This window comes from Ips typographus, linkage group LG16 (genome assembly GCF_016097725.1).
Source record: "Ips typographus isolate SLU linkage group LG16, UJ_Ityp_2.0, whole genome shotgun sequence".
Classification (NCBI taxonomy): Eukaryota; Metazoa; Arthropoda; class Insecta; order Coleoptera; family Curculionidae; genus Ips; species Ips typographus.
This window is the reverse complement of record NC_138437.1, coordinates 6,658,779-6,675,259: the sequence shown is the minus strand read 5'-3', so window position 1 is coordinate 6,675,259 and position 16,481 is coordinate 6,658,779. Positions and strand designations below refer to the sequence as shown.

General features: G+C 34.1%; 2 protein-coding genes across 2 annotated transcripts; one reads left to right on the top strand and one right to left on the bottom strand.

The window, feature by feature from the left end:
* Positions 1-871: 871 nt before the first annotated feature.
* LOC145739079 (uncharacterized) lies at positions 872-3,312 on the bottom strand. Its single transcript, XM_081994405.1, has 2 exons — positions 2,464-3,312; positions 872-2,408 (listed from the first exon to the last, which is right to left on the bottom strand). Exons 1-2 carry the CDS (start codon positions 3,010-3,012, stop codon positions 2,013-2,015), a joined length of 945 nt encoding a protein of 314 aa, XP_081850531.1. The 5' UTR covers positions 3,013-3,312; the 3' UTR covers positions 872-2,012.
* Positions 3,313-4,368: 1,056 nt separating this feature from the next.
* On the top strand, positions 4,369-15,831 carry Kdm5 (Lysine demethylase 5). The gene is made up of 10 exons (XM_081994397.1): positions 4,369-5,101; positions 5,390-5,467; positions 7,040-7,336; positions 7,391-7,540; positions 7,601-7,762; positions 7,820-8,098; positions 8,158-8,406; positions 8,466-8,794; positions 10,100-10,337; positions 10,395-15,831. Exons 1-10 carry the CDS (start codon positions 4,844-4,846, stop codon positions 13,143-13,145), a joined length of 4,791 nt encoding a protein of 1,596 aa, XP_081850523.1. The 5' UTR covers positions 4,369-4,843; the 3' UTR covers positions 13,146-15,831.
* Positions 15,832-16,481: the final 650 nt, after the last annotated feature.

Sequence of the window (16,481 nt, the reverse complement as noted above, 5' to 3'; positions counted from 1 at the left end):
GGAAGGAGCAATAGCAATCAAAGATAGGAACAAAAATGGGGGACAGAAAGCGCCCGTAAACTGTCAGAAAGTCAGTGTGGATAATCAATCTGCTGTTGCCCACTATTCACAAATCCACTCGTCAATTAATAATTCAACTAATTGAAGTTTGCAAAAATTAATCTTTAACGGACCGAAAAGTAAAACAAACAAAAACAACAAATCTTTGCGGTTTTTAGCTAACTTCACATACCACCAAATATAAACCAAACTGTTTTACGACTAACTTCGGAAGTTTCATTCAATTGCGCAGTAGGTGAATGTGGGGGACAATGATGGCGACTCCGTCTCGGTCGCTTAATGCACAAACGGGGTATTTGCTACCTCCTGATTCTTTTTGCTCTGTCTTAAATGCAGATCTGACAAAGCTGAAACTTGGTTCAGCAGTAGCTAATAAATCAATGTATGATCCCAAACCATACGGAATTTTGGAAAAAATCGAATTTCATGGTAAAAAAGTAGGAAGGTGCCTATTTTTTATGGTCAAACTATGGTTCAAGTCAGTTCAGTATAGGACTAAAAGATTGCTCATATACGTATACTAAAAGCTAAAATATTTTGGACCAAATTCCTGATATAGAGCAACAATAAAATTCTTTAAACAGCTTGTGTATAAGCAGTTATGCACTTTTGTTATTATAAGATAAGAACCCTTTCAATAAAAACAATAGCAGAACACAAAGGAATACCAAACACAAGCATAAGTGCACGTAGACCAAACTCTAGAGAGTCACCTATAAAACCAGGAGAGTGAATAACTTAAAACATTCACAAAATATTTTTTTAAAAATGCCATCCTGAAAAATAAAAATGATTAAATAAATACTTCTCCTAACATTTAAATCTCTATGACATATATTAATTAATATCAATAGTGATCTATATTTCTTACACAAAGAAACAAGTCTGATTGTATTGGGTTCTGTTTTTTGTAAGTTTAATGTATAAATCACAGGCAACTTGGCTGAGAATTACAGTAATACATTTCGTAAGACAATACTTACAAAAAATAGACAACAATGCATGCCAACTGATATCAAAGATGAGACAGACTGGCTAACTTAAAATTATTACACATACATTATTTACAATGACATACAGAGGATTTTATTTTAATCTGCTTAATTTTAGGGTGAGATAGAAAAATGCTATACAAAATACCTAGAAAAGGCACATTATTTTTGTTATTGCAGTTGAACTCTCAAAATGTCAACAATTTGTGCATTTATTAAGATATGATTTTTTTACACTTATTCGAGCAGTATTTCAATTTAGTCTAGTTGGTCTCTAAAGCTATATGATTTGGTCAAAAAGTGACGATGACAGAGTAGTGGAACTTACCTAATGTAAGAAGCTGTTTCTGCATATTACCAAAACAGGCCAATTAAAGCAGTTTAAAATAAAACACTCTGAACAGTAAACATAGATTATAAAAATTCTTTTAGACATAATTATTTAAATTTTAAAATACAAAAATAAAAGTTAAATTCCTAATTCAATTTTGAGTTGCCTAAATCAAATAGCCTTACCTAAAATATAAACTTTTTTCAGTCTCATGTACTTACAATGAAATAGCAAAAATAAGTAACATAAAAATAAATGATTTTAAATATTTCATAAATATGAAATTGAATTAACAATGCTAGATATAACATACATGAAACATTATCATGTTATTAAAATAAAACAGTATACATACTAAACATTTTTCAGTAATAGAACACTAAAACACATTTACATGCAGCAGCTGCATCAACAACTTGGCAAGAGTTTTAGACACCAATACACCACTGAAATGCCAAATATGGAATACATATAACACAAAACATATATTTAATATATTTTGTTGGGGAGATGGGAAGAAAGGTGTCAACTTCTTTCAAATCTTTCAGTTCAACTTTGAGTTAGAAAAAAATGTTTAGTAGTCAACAAAAGTTTTGCAAGCAAACATTCCTCATTACAGTACATTTATTTTAAGCCCAAGGGCAGTAGAATTTAATTTCTTTGTCTGAAACAGTTGGATGTATTACACACATCTTGTTCTTAGATTTAAACTTTTTAGATTTGATTACTGTGATTTTTTGACCTTTGTGATGACCAAAGAGAATCTTCTTCCTGGACTTGTTTTGCCTTTTTACAAATGAGCTGAATGCAGATTGATGTTTACAAGAAATCAAGCTTGCTTGGTCATTGCTGATTTCCTTTGAGCTTGAAGACTGTTTCTCAGAAGTTTTCCCAGTTTCTTCTGAAGTTTCAGTAGATGCTGGTTCTCCTTTTTTCTTGTAATGGCTGGACTTTTTGAAGTATTTGGACATGTCATGATAATCAATATCTTCTTTGACATCATAAGAGTCAAAAAGTATGGACACCTAAGCGAGTAAAATTTTACTTCACTACAAACATGCATAGTTAATTTTTACTTACAACTCCAGATGGAAATATTTCAAGGATACGAGCTTTGTAGTACAGTCCATTTCCTTTCCATTTGGCCAGAACATCTTCACCAACTTGCCATTTTGACAATTCCTTCTCTCTTTTAATAAAATCTTCTACAGCTTTTAGAGACTCCTCAAGTGGAATCTCAAAATCTTTATCATCATCTACTAGTTCTTTAGATTTGTTTGCAGCAGTTTTGGTATGTTTAATAGAATGGTTTACTGTTGGTGGCACTGATATGCAAGGTTTATAAGGTTTCACTTTGAGATCAGGAGCCATGTGCTCAGCACCTGGCAATTGGGGATTACAAACTGGTAATGCACCTTCTAAAGGCAAATTGGAGTTGCAGTTAACAAGTAATGACTGGTTTGTTTCTTCTAATCTGTTTTGTTTAGTCTTTTCTGGCAAATCTACTGAGGTCAACATATCTGGAACCACTTGCAAAGTAAAAGACGCCCTGATTTTTGGAACTTGGTATTGAAATGGTACTTTATCACGCTGTCTTGGGATTTCTTCAACTTGTTCAGTATTAACCATTCTACTTACCCCTTTATTAAAAACAGGGGTAGCTAGAAATGTTTATCTTCCAGGCTTAATAAGTTAAAAATGGTTTTCCAGCCTACGTAACAATCACTATTAAACTATTTTCCAAGCACTAAAGTCACTAAATGTTGTTAAAAATTACAATTTACACTAACAAAAACTCTATTCTTGATTCAAAACATACACACAAGAAAAGCAAATTAAGGGGTCGGGGGACGTCAATCCCTACCGCTACCTCGATCGATAAAAGGCGTTTTTATGAATTTTGCCGGTTGCCGGTATGATAGAGCCAACAAACTATCGATAGTTGCCACAAAAGCGATATCTATTTGACTAGTACGTTTATAGATGGCAGTAAAGCTGATGTACAAATTGTTTGCTAAATAATGCTTAATCAGAGGGTAGGAGCAGATAATCACACCAACCTTAACAAAAGTCTTTCTTGAACCTAAAATGTTCAACGAACTTTCGAATTTTATGACGTCATTCTACATTAATTTGATTTTTCGTATAAATCAGGTAAATTAGAGACATTAGAGAAAGCTTATCGATGTTTACTGTTGTGTATTATTTACTAGACATAGATAATGATTTTAATAATTTTTACACTATTTTAAAAGGAAAACAAAATTTTGTCATTTAACACAATTGACATTTGACAAGTCCCCCTTTTACTTTTTTAAATTTAATATCAAATGATTTCCTATCGTTGCATCAACTTATCAATGCCAAGTTGTCCAGTATATTACTGTTTGAGTGTTTGCAAAACCTGCGAATCGTATCAGAAATTCTATTGTCAATAATGAAGCTGGCGAACTGCACGTCACGTAACCGGAAGTCTTCCACGTTGCCAGATTGCGTAGTAAGTTTGTCATATCAAGTAATAATTTAAATGTTCAAATTGACTGCAGTTCATAGCGTTAGTTAAACAAAAGGTATTTTCCTTTAGATGTTGGTTTTTGCTTCAGTTATTTTGCTGTAAAGTTCAATCAGCTTAATATTAACCCTTGGAAAATGAATTTTACTGTAAATATTAGTAATGCAAGTAACACTGGCAACGTTCCTTTACATGACAGTAGAAAGAAATAGATGTATTTTGAATGTTGTTACTAACCTAACCTATATAATATTTATTTTTGCGAGAAACAAGTGGTTTATACTTCTATAGCGTTAGCTGGGTTTTAATTTTACTTGGCACTGCAAACACTTTAACATAAAAATCCTACTTAATGTTTGTAGCATGTTTTTTGAGATTGGATTTTTCAAAATTTTAAATGTGACATTTTAAAATGTTACTTGCATGACAGTTGGCAATTGTCAATTGACAGACGGAATGGTAGATCGATCGTCATAGTGGGGGTACGTATCACAAATGTGAAACTTAGACGGTGGAGTACATGGACAGTCATGGACTCCCGTTTACTTTTTGTGGGGTAAGGAGTCCGCTTCGATTCGAGTGAAAAGCAGTGAAAAAATGTTAAGTTGCACGTTTTCGGTCAATATTTATATCGCGGTTCATGTCGGGCGACGTTAAGTAAATTCAAACAATCCAGTAAGACAAAAACTATTATTCAAATCTGGGTTTTTCTTTTGGATACCTACCCAATTTAAAGTGTTCGGCGCAATCTAGGTTTTCACTCCGGAAAGTGAATGATGTTCGCGATGTGACATGCCGAGTGCCTATCCAGTTTTTTGCTTTATATATTTATACCAATATACTTTGTTTGTAATGAAAACAAAAAGAAAATGGAGGTGCCCATTCTAGTCAAAAACATTGAAGTAGATTTGTCTTGCTAGCAAAAGCATAATGTAAATATTTCCCAAAATGACTACGAAGGAGAAGCAATTAAATGGTAGTAACAATAATGGATTAAAAGTGAATCCTGGTAGTTCAAAAAACTCACCAATCAAGTGCAGTGAGCACTATAGTCAGTGCAAGGAGGAAGCTTTCCAGTTTGAAGTTCCCCCAGAAGCCCCCGTCTTTTATCCCACTGAGGAAGAATTTTTGGATCCTTTAGCTTACATTGCTAAAATTAGACCAATAGCTGAAAATACTGGAATATGCAAAATAAAACCACCTGGGGTAAGGTCATATGTATTTTACTTAATTATCATGTGTCATCATTATTTTATTACATTTTATCTGTTTCCCATACTTAATTACCCAATAACATAATACACAAAACTAAAAATTCAATTTGCTAGCTTGGTAACAATTTTGCATTTTTGTCAGCAGCCATGTTCTTTAATTTTATCAATTCATGATTCAGTTACTAAAGCAGCTGGATGAAATAATAACTTGCATTATTAAGCAACAGGCATTTTTTTTTCCTGTTTTAGTACAGAAATAACTTAACATTTTGTATTTCAGAGATGGCAACCTCCATTTGCTGTGGATGTAGATAAATTGAGGTTTACACCTAGGATACAAAGACTAAATGAACTAGAGGTATGAGTTTTCCATACTAAGTAGCTTACCTAATAAAGATTAGAAAAACATTTTTTACATTTTTTATAGTAGTTAAATAAAAGTTATATGATTTTTATTTCCCATATGCCACTGTGTACTTGTATGTTATGTGCAACTTTGTTACTCCCATGTTGAATACTGCACATAAGAAACTTAGTTTGCTTTATGATTTATCATTTTATAATGTTCTATTCTTTTAACAGTGTTTTCTGTTGGGTTTATAGAAATAGAGCATTTTTAGAGCAAAGTGACTGGAAGGTAAGGCTTTCAAGAAAACATTATATTTGCAAATGTTAATAATATACTATAAAGGTAACTTTGCTGTTGTTTAAAGTAGGACAAAGTTATGCAATTTGGTGTACAAGATTATGCCCTTATTTTGGGCTACTGTTGTTATATTGTGTATGTATCAATGAAGTGCTTAGTTTCCCTGTAAATTCTGAACAATCCACTCAGAAGCTAGTATTAAAAATAAAAAATGTTTGCGCACATGCAGCTAGAACAGAGCAATTAACTAAACATTTTTTATTTAACCAATCAATGTATCAACACTTTATTTGTGTCAAAGACTTTGTGTGCATGCTCAAGACATGGACTGGTTATAGATGATAAAATATCTGATTTTTCAGAATTAAGCATCAGATTTGCTGATGCAAGTATTGTATATATACAAGGTGACAAATATTACTCAAAAATATGATTATAGACTTACATTTAGCTTTTTTTTAAATTGATAGTGCTTTTCAGTACTTAAGAAGTATTTATACAGGTTTCAGTAAATAACAGAGGTAAGTAGACTGCTCAAATCATAAAATGGCTGCAGAAAGGTTTGGTTGTTACCCAGGGAGTCAAATTGTGCTATAAAATACAAACTTTGTCATAAAATGTCACAAATTTGAATAATTACCTAGGAAGGGTTAGTTTAGATTAATAATTATTGCAACTTAAATTTGAAGATTATTATTCTTGAAAAAGTATTTAGTTATAGTTAGTTAGGTGATAAAATAGTAATTCTGTGTAAAAAGCGCCACCTGTCAACGAAACAAAACAACTGTAAACAATTATTTATAGTGCACCTGACAGAAAAAAACTGCTTTTTTCAATGGTGCCAAACTCAATGCTTTAGAACAAAGGGTTTCAAAGTTATAGCAGTTTCTTTTAAGCAACTTTTAATCAAAGTTTTTACAAGTAACTGTAGCTTTCCTTTGCAAGAATTTTCTTTCTTTCTTCTTCTATTCAAGTCCCATTGTATTTGAAATTTTAGAGATAAGCACTTTTTTGAATTAAAGTTGTTAGTATCTACGTCCTCTTGTGCACATTTCCCGAAACTGAAAATATTTTCTAGCGATTCTTTGGGCACCTTTATATAACAAGGTTTTTTCTCTCAAAGCTCTTTCTCAATCGTTTAGTCAAAAAAGCTGAAGGCCACTCTTATTTGGACATCTTGTACAGGCTACCAGTGGCAAAACACATAAATATGATAACTATTAAAAACAAGATGCAATGTCATCAAAATTGTTCTATACAAATTGACACTGAGTATTTTTTCAGGCAAAAACTAGAGTTAAATTGAATTTCTTAGACCAGATAGCGAAATTCTGGGAACTACAGGGTTCCTCATTAAAAATTCCTATGGTGGAAAGGAGAGTTCTAGATTTATATACTTTGCATAGAGTTGTACAACTTGAGGGTGGCTTTGATGAGGTCACCAAACAAAGAAAGTGGTCCAAAGTGTCTGTACGATTAGGTTATCAAATAGGGAAAAATGTCGGAACTATTTTAAAGCAACATTATGAGAGACTATTATTTCCTTTTGATGTTTTCAAAGAAGGAAAAAATGTCACAATAGTAAGTTGTGTTTTATTTAGTTGGAACATATTAATATTGTTATTTTTTTTTAAGAAAATTGAAAGTCCTGAAGATGGTAATGAAAAAACTGATAAAGACTATAAGCCTCATGGCATTGTCAGTCGAATGGCTGTTAAACCACCTTCAGATAAAAACGCCAGAAGGTCAAAAAGATTTGAAACTAATGACAAAGAAAAGACTGAGGTATTTTGAATTTCATTGGTTAAATAGAATGTACATTACAGTGGATTATGTAAATTACAGATAGAACTTAAGATTAAGGAAGAAAAATCGGATGATGGTGACGATAAAAATAAAGAGTTGAAAAGACTACAATTCTATGGAGCCGGACCAAAAATGGCAGGTTATGATGACAGAAAAGACCAAAAACCTCGAAGTAAAAGTATCAAATATGACTTAGATCCAGTAAGCATAATCTATATAAAATAAAAGCTTCAACGTAAATTAATATATGTTTTATAGTTGGCAAAGTATGTTTGTCATAACTGTAACAGAGGCGACGCTGAAGAGTTTATGCTTCTCTGTGATGGTTGTGATGACAGCTACCACACATTTTGCCTTATGCCTCCATTAACGGAGATCCCAAAAGGAGATTGGCGGTGTCCTAAATGTGTTGCTGAAGAAGTTTCTAAACCCACAGAGGCCTTCGGTTTTGAACAAGCTCAAAGGGAATACACTTTACAACAGTTTGGTGAAATGGCTGATCAATTTAAATCTGATTATTTTAATATGCCAGTGCACGTAAGTTACATCTACGGTGGGGTGAATCAAGGATGTCAAGGAATGTAATTGTTTTTTAGATGGTTCCAACTCACACGGTAGAGCGGGAGTTTTGGCGCATAGTTTCCTCAATCGACGAAGATGTTACCGTTGAATACGGAGCTGATTTACACACAATGGATCATGGATCTGGATTCCCAACCAAGTCGTCCGCCAACTTATGTCCAGGAGACAAAGAGTATGCAGAATCCAGCTGGAACTTGAATAACTTACCAGTCTTGGAAGGTTCCGTTTTAGGCTATATTAATGCTGACATATCTGGAATGAAGGTTTGTCCTTTCGTTTTCCTCTCTATTTATTTTTTACATGGTTCTTGATTTAATTTTAGGTTCCATGGATGTATGTGGGCATGTGTTTTGCAACATTTTGTTGGCACAATGAAGATCATTGGTCATACTCTATTAACTATCTTCATTGGGGAGAAGCCAAAACGTGGTACGGTGTTCCGGGATGCAAGGCAGAAGCGTTTGAAGAAACGATGAAATCAGCCGCACCTGAATTATTCCATTCCCAGCCGGATCTCCTACATCAACTGGTTACTATAATGAACCCGAACATTCTGATGAACGCTGGTGTTCCGGTTTACAGAACTGATCAACATGCAGGAGAGTTTGTTGTTACTTTTCCTAGGGCTTATCATGCTGGATTCAATCAAGGGTAAGTTTTTTTTGGTTTGCGTGTTTTGTTTATGTTCAATCGTAAGTATTCTAATTACACTGTAAAGGACAGGAAATGCTGTTTAAAATGACGCAAAAATGAAGTCTCTACGATCAGCCATTTTTGAGATATTTAATTTCTTTCAAAGCAAACACATTTTTCATTTTAGGGATATGGAAACCCTCATTAACGGTGATTTTTTCGTGGCCATATTTACTATGCACAGATTTTTGTGCATGGCTTATTGGAACACCGTGTATAATATTAACAGTATATGATTGAAAATTAGGTTAAATCATCGCCCTCTGTACAAGAAAGCCTAGAATGTCACTTTTTAATGGCGGCGTTAGCGGTTTTCGTTTTGTACACAAACCTATACAGATGTAGTAGAAAATATGTTTTTTTTTTTATTTGTGAGTGAAAAATCAAAGAACGCTTCATTCCTGATCCAGATATGTATAGATATGGCTTTTTATACCCAATAAAGTCCAGCCAAAGCCAGTTTGGTTAGAACCCTTTGTCCTGGAAAGTACAACAAACTAACTGCTCAATCAAAGAAAATTTGGAAATCCTTGAAGCTAAGTAAGCAAAACTGGTAAATGGGTTTTATATTATTACCAAGACCTTTCTTTTAAAATGTAAATGTGCCAATGGAACTTGCTGTCCTGTTTCTTCAGAGTAAACCTTTGTTGCTTTCAAAATGCAGGCGGCCTCAAAATGTAACTCACATACCTATGTATGTAAGAGGCAATAAGTTTACTGAATGAGAAAGCATATTGTACTTACCACTGAGTATTGTGTTGGAGTAAAATCATTCCAGTTCAAAGCTTTCAACCACTGTTGGGTTCGGGCAGGGTCTTTTGGAAAGTAAAAGACTGACACTTTTGGGCCTTTCACCAAATTGTTTTTACAATTTGGCAAACAACAAGTGGACGGCATATTGTAGAGGCAATAGAATTTAAGTTAAAAAACCAACCACAAATTATAGAACAATGAAGGAACAATAACAATAGTGATAACACAATAAAATGAACACAAACTACACTTTCACTCGAATAATAAACATATAAACAACAATATATAATAGCAAACAAAAATACCTTAAAAATTAATTTAATCATCGAAAAACTCAATTTCCACAGTACAAACAAATGCAAACTGTCAACCACTATTTCGGCCATATTGGAATTTTTGGCATGCACCTTCTTGGCTTTCTTGTACAGAGGGCGGTGGTAAAATTCGTAAAAGAAGCAATGCATTTCCTTGTTGTTTTTGACTGACAGATTTGTTTTGTAATTTTATCAGATATAACTTCGCTGAAGCAGTAAATTTTGCCCCAGCCGACTGGCTAAGAATGGGAAGGGAGTGCGTTCTTCACTATTCACATCTTAGAAGATTCTGCGTATTTTCTCATGATGAACTTGTCTGCAAAATGGCGTTGGAAAACGACAAGCTTGACTTAACTATCGCCGCTGCTACTTATCAAGACATGTTAGTTATGGTGGATACCGAGAAAAAACTGAGAAAAGCTTTACTAGATTGGGTAAGTTATATTTTTTGTGTGACGTTTTTTTTGTTGACTGTTTAATTTTAATCCCAGGGTGTAACTAATGCGGAACGAGAGGCATTTGAACTACTGCCAGATGACGCAAGGCAGTGTGAAATTTGTAAAACTACTTGTTTCTTGTCAGCCATGACTTGTTCTTGCTCTACCACAACATTAGTCTGTCTTAGACATTACAAAAACCTTTGTCAATGCGCACCCCAACATAGAACGTTACGGTACAGATACACTTTAGACGAGTTGCCTGTGATGTTAAAGGCACTGAAACTTAAGGCAGAGTCCTTTGATCACTGGGTTGCTAAAGTGAAAGACGCTTTAGACCCAAACACTCCGAAAACATTAAACTTGAATGATTTGAAAGAATTACTTGACGAGGCTGATGGCAAGAAGTTTCCAAAATGTGAGCTTCTTCAAACTTTGACCAGTGCCGTGATAGATGCTGAAAAGTGTGCCAGCGTCATTCATCAATTAGATCTCAATAAAATGCGCACTAGAACAAGGCATTCGAATGAAGCCAAATACAAGCTTACGATTGAAGAACTGACCTTGTTTTGTGATGAAATCGATAGTTTAGCTTGCGTCTTAGATGAGGCTAAAAGCATTCGCGTTCTTCTCGACGAAACTCGCAAGTTTGAAACGAGAAGTGAAGAACTGTTAGCTCGACCCTTAAAAGATAACTGCCTTGCCGAGCTCGAAGAATGCCAGTCCCATGGAAACGGCTTGTGTATAGAATTACCCAGTTTAAAACTTATTAATACAAGAATAAAACAAGCTCAATGGATGAAAGAGGTTGAAACTTATAAAACGAAAACTGACATCATGGGTCTCGAAAGTATAAAAAGCTTGATAGAACAAGGTGTTGCATTGACGCCACATCGGGAAATGGAAGAAGAACTTTCGAATCTTCAGCTAATACTCCAGCAAAGTCAAGATTGGGAAGAGAAAGCCCGAGAAGTGTTAAAATGCCACGACCCCAATGTACTAATTCAAGTAGACAAACTCCTGAAAGACGCGTCTAAAATAGCCTGCCATTTACCCACAGAAGTAGTACTTTTCGACGCCATGAAAAAAGGACGAGACTGGCTGAGACAATTGGAGGAAATGAATTCTGCAGAGTACTACCCGTACTATAGCGCTATGGAAGAACTTATCAAGAAAGGACGTCAGCTGGCCCTACATTTAGTGGAGGTGGACAGAATGAACGACTATCTTGTATTAGCCAATAATTGGAAAGAAAAAACCAGCAAGGCTTTCCTCAGAAGAGATTCTGCTTGTACTTTAATGGAAGCTTTATCACCTCGAACTGTTCTACCTAACAATTATAAGAATTCGAAAAAATCAGGACGAAACATAGACGATGAGTCTAAATCCATATCATTGACCAACACGATGGACCCGGCAACTGTTGTGGCATTATTTAAAGAAGCTGAAGAAACTGAAATGAACATGATAAGGAAGTTGAAAGTAATAAACAAAGCCAAATCGTTAGATCCTAACGATAATACCTCAACTTATTGCATTTGTGGCCGAGGGCTATTTGGCGTAATGATGCGTTGCGAACTTTGTTTCGACTGGTACCACTCAGCTTGTACACAACTACCTAAAGTTTCTACTACGAAATTAAAAGGAAACTTTCTGAACATTGCCGTATCAGTAGGGTTTAAAGACTGCAAATATGTTTGTTCCAATTGTCAACGCACTAAACGACCTAGACTGGACACGATTCTTAGCTTACTGATGTCTCTTCAGAAATTGTACGTTAGAGTGCCTGAAGGAGAAGCACTACAATGTTTAACTGAAAGAGCCATGAATTGGCAAGACCGTGCTCGGCAACTTCTTCAAAATCCTGAATTGGAAAAGGCGAAATCAAAACTAAACGCGTTAACTCAGAAATACTCTGCTGTTGCCATGAGACAGAGAACGGAAAAAATTATCTCTACCGAACTTAAACGAGCTTCCAAAAATCCCGATTTACACCAGAGAGTGCAAGAAATAACCCCTTTTAGTGGCGTACACGAAGAGGGTGGAACGTGTGACAGTGGAATTAACGATTCAGATGAGGCTTCGCGTGACTCTTCTAGAGACTCTGATGATCGAATGGGGGAGCATGCTTACAGCCTTCATCTTCCTAAAAGTGACGGAGAAGATTATGTGATACGCATAGTCCCGGAGATTAGAAAACAGGTTGAAGAACTACTCATGGAAGGTGATTTACTGGAAGTGTATTTAGATGAGACTTTAGCTTTGTGGAAGCTGCTGCTGTCAACGAGGGATAACGATAGAGAGTTACTTCTCATAGACTTTGACGCACATCTTAAAACAACACCTAAGAAGCGAGGAAGAAAAAGATTGTCTGACGACCTCATGGACTCAACCAAAAAATCCCTCAAAATAAGTAAATCTGAAGGAGAGAAAAAAGTTCGTGGTCGGAAACAGTTAAACACGAGTAAAGACGCACAAAAGAAACAAAGAGGAAAACGCAGAGGACGTAGATGTCAGTCAACGGCTTCGAATAGTAGCGATAGCGATGATGAAGATTGTGCTGCTAATGGTTGCCAAAGACCAACAGGGCAAAATGTCGACTGGGTACAATGTGATGGAGGATGTGAACAATGGTTCCACATGGTTTGTGTCGGCTTATCTGCTGGCGATATTAATGAAGACGAAGACTATATCTGTATTACTTGCTCTCGAACTACCACATTCGAAAATGTAGTCGACAGTCGCTCTAGTAGTCCACGGTCTCCAGACTCGACACAACCTTCTACATCTAAAGACGTTTCCTAGTAATTCGTGAGTATTCCTTTTCTGAACCAATTTGAGAGTAAATGACTCTTAAGAGGAGCGAATTGACCTCGTTTGGGTCTAGTAGATTCTTCAGTTGTGATAACAGTTAAATAATTATCTTAACCTTATGTTAGAACGTTGGGCCCTAATCTACTGAATAAAATCGCTTTGACGATTGTAATTCCGGTCGTACATTGACCGCCACATTTTTGATTGATACATCAAACCAGGCTGAATGTTTACAAGATGTAGACGTGCTTTCAAAAGTTTAATCTATTTTACCAAAACAATTTTGACCATAATGATATGTTACTTAGTTTAGTTCAATAACTTTCCTTTTCTTATATTTAAAATACTTGGCTGATGATCGCCTAGGTGAGAGATATGAGGTTTCACGTACTGTTTATTCGAAAATATCATGTATCCGATATTATTGGCAGGTGTAGTGGTCCAGTGTAAAGTAAGCTTCATGGTAAACACTGATGCAATTTATTTTAACTGAAATCGAGGAAAAACTCTAAGTCTGCAGCCTGAACAATATATTTTGAGTTAATGATGTCTTAATGGCTACATGTTTTGTCTAAAATCAGGCCAGAACGCGTACAGCAGAGGATAGTTTTCATTCTGTACAATAAACGACGGACACACACCGTACAGTTTATATTTCAGTTATTTTAACAATAAATTGTATTATTTATTGAAGCGTATCTTCACTGATTCTAATGACTACAGTCTTTCATTTTATTATGTGTAGTAGACTTAAAACAATTTATATTATCAATTTTTTGATCATTGCGTGATAGATATCCTTTTATCTAACAATTATCAAATAAATGTCGCATGATATTTTTGTATGGACAATATGTTTGATTAATTTCTACACATTCAATTTCAGTCTATCTTGTCTGAATTCACCAAGAAATGGCAAGAGTACTTTATAGAATTTAAGTGGTAAAGTTTGTGTAAACTACTCTAAAAATACATAGTAATTTGTCACTTTGTTTAAGCATATTTTTGAATTCGCTCTAATAAAGCTCAAGTACTCTGCATCTTGTAAAGCCTGAACTAGAAAATGAGACCAAAATAAATAGGCGGGCAGATAAACGGAGGTTGTAAATTCAACAACCCATCCTTTAACAGCGTTAAGGCACTTATTTCCTTACCCCATAACTTAGTGCATTTTTAGTCTGGCTTGTAAAAATTATATCCACAACTTTCTACTACCTACTTTTTTTTCTACCATTCCATGTTACTTAAAAACGTGAAGAACAATTCCGATTTGCTTTAACATTGCATTGTTCCCTTGAAAAAATTGTCCTTTTAAAAGAAGTTTGTCTAGTTTATGTATTTACTTTTTATTGCATCAGAATTGTTCGGTAGTTTAAAAGCCCTGAACAACTGTTTAAAACAGTAGAAAGCTGAAATTATTTATTTTGTTGTTGTGTTAATTCTTTATTTTGGTTTAATTATTTGATCATTTTTGTTTATCAGTTCAAATCTGTAATAAAAACTATGTAAATACATAGGTAGTTAATGTTTATCTTCCACTTTATACGATTAGAATGTAGCATAGTATTAGTTCTACTTAAGTTGTTTTATGAAACACTGTAAGATAAAATGAGCAACTTAAGCCTCGGCCCAAAAACTAACTATTTATCAGTTGTTTTTGAGTGACTACTCCATATTAAACGAATTTAGAGATTATCAGTAAATATATTTTACAAAAATACGAATTAAGTGTGGTTTTGGTTGCTCGCACATAGTTGCAGGAAAGTTAAAAAGCATTTCAAACAGCAAGACTATGAAATTATTACATGTGATTGAACTACTTTTTTTTCTAAAAGACTTTTTTACTGTCCTGCTTCTATCTAATGTTCTATTATAAAATGCGGTCATCGCACGCATGTAACCATACTGTCTTAAAATGAATCACCGATATACAAATTTGTTTATTAATGGTTTTTTATGTTATTTACTTATGAACTATATTCACTTTTTTACTTCCCTTGATATGAACTTGAAGGATTATTTATACAAATATAGAAGTGTTTTCTAATGAGTTTTCATTTACTCATTAGAGAACACTTCACACTTGTTTAGGCTGACCTCAGAAGGAGTACTTGTTTTGGCTCTCAAAAGTAGTTCTTGCAATTCTTTTAAAGTTCATCATGACAAATGGAATATTCAGCTAAAATATACTGATTTCTGAAGGCAACTTGTGGGTTAATGAAATGTTTTTTTTAATTGCAATTATCTACAAAACTACTAGTGACTTTTTAGGTCTTAAAAATACTTAACAACGAATCTTGTGCAGAAGTTAATAAGTCATTTGTTTACTAAAACTTTTCAATATCGAGTAACCCAAAACAATTGTTCAAAAGTTTTAAACATGGAAGTACAAGTGAACAGTTCTTAAAAGCTGTTCTAAGGAAAATGTATAAACTTTTAATATTATCTTAGTAGTTTGGATGTTGCGTGTTGTGTACATTTTCAGAAAATTTTCCATCCTGCCGCCGTATTTTTTTTTACACTCGCTGTCCTGTCAGCCTGTTTTATTTGGTCGATTCTTTATATTTTTGTATAATAGAACGTTATAATGTGTAAATAAGTATTAATTTTTAAATGTAATATTATCTTAGAATATAATCATTGTTCTGATTATTGTGAATAAATGATTTTGAAGTAAGTTACGGAGTTGAATTAATTAATACACGCAATAATCACTGAAGCAGTTTGGTACACCCTGTCAATTTTTACATTGTACTTCCTTAAGTGCAAAAATACCCGAATACAATCTTGTATACTAGTACTAAAATTGAGAATGTACATTTAGATTTGAAAAATTTGCAGTGTAAAACATTCTGTATCCAAATACGGTAACATGTCTGAAGACGCCAATAACAAGAAACATACATGTTGCAAGGTTTTAACATATTATTTTATCTTCCTGCTTCATATTTGTTTATTTATTGCTTACTAACTCTTGCTATAATTGAAACATCAAAAAATAGTACTGTAGATTTTTTTTTTTTAAATTACTATAGTACTTTTTTTGAGGAGTTTTAAAGTAGCAATGTACAAGCTACTTACCAAATTGTCCAGATACACTCTTTAGGAGTTTCAGTTAAAATTTTATTACCATTTCCTAAGTGTGTAATAATCCACCGGCTTTCAGTATTTTTCCTGTTTGCTTTTAATTTAATAACGATCGGTTTTTTTCAATTTTCGACTTTTAAGTAGGCGAAATCGAATCAACCCACTCTGGTGCCTGCAGAAAATTTCGCAGCCAACAAAATGACCAAACGCCTTAAAAATATGGAGCTCGATCTGAAATAA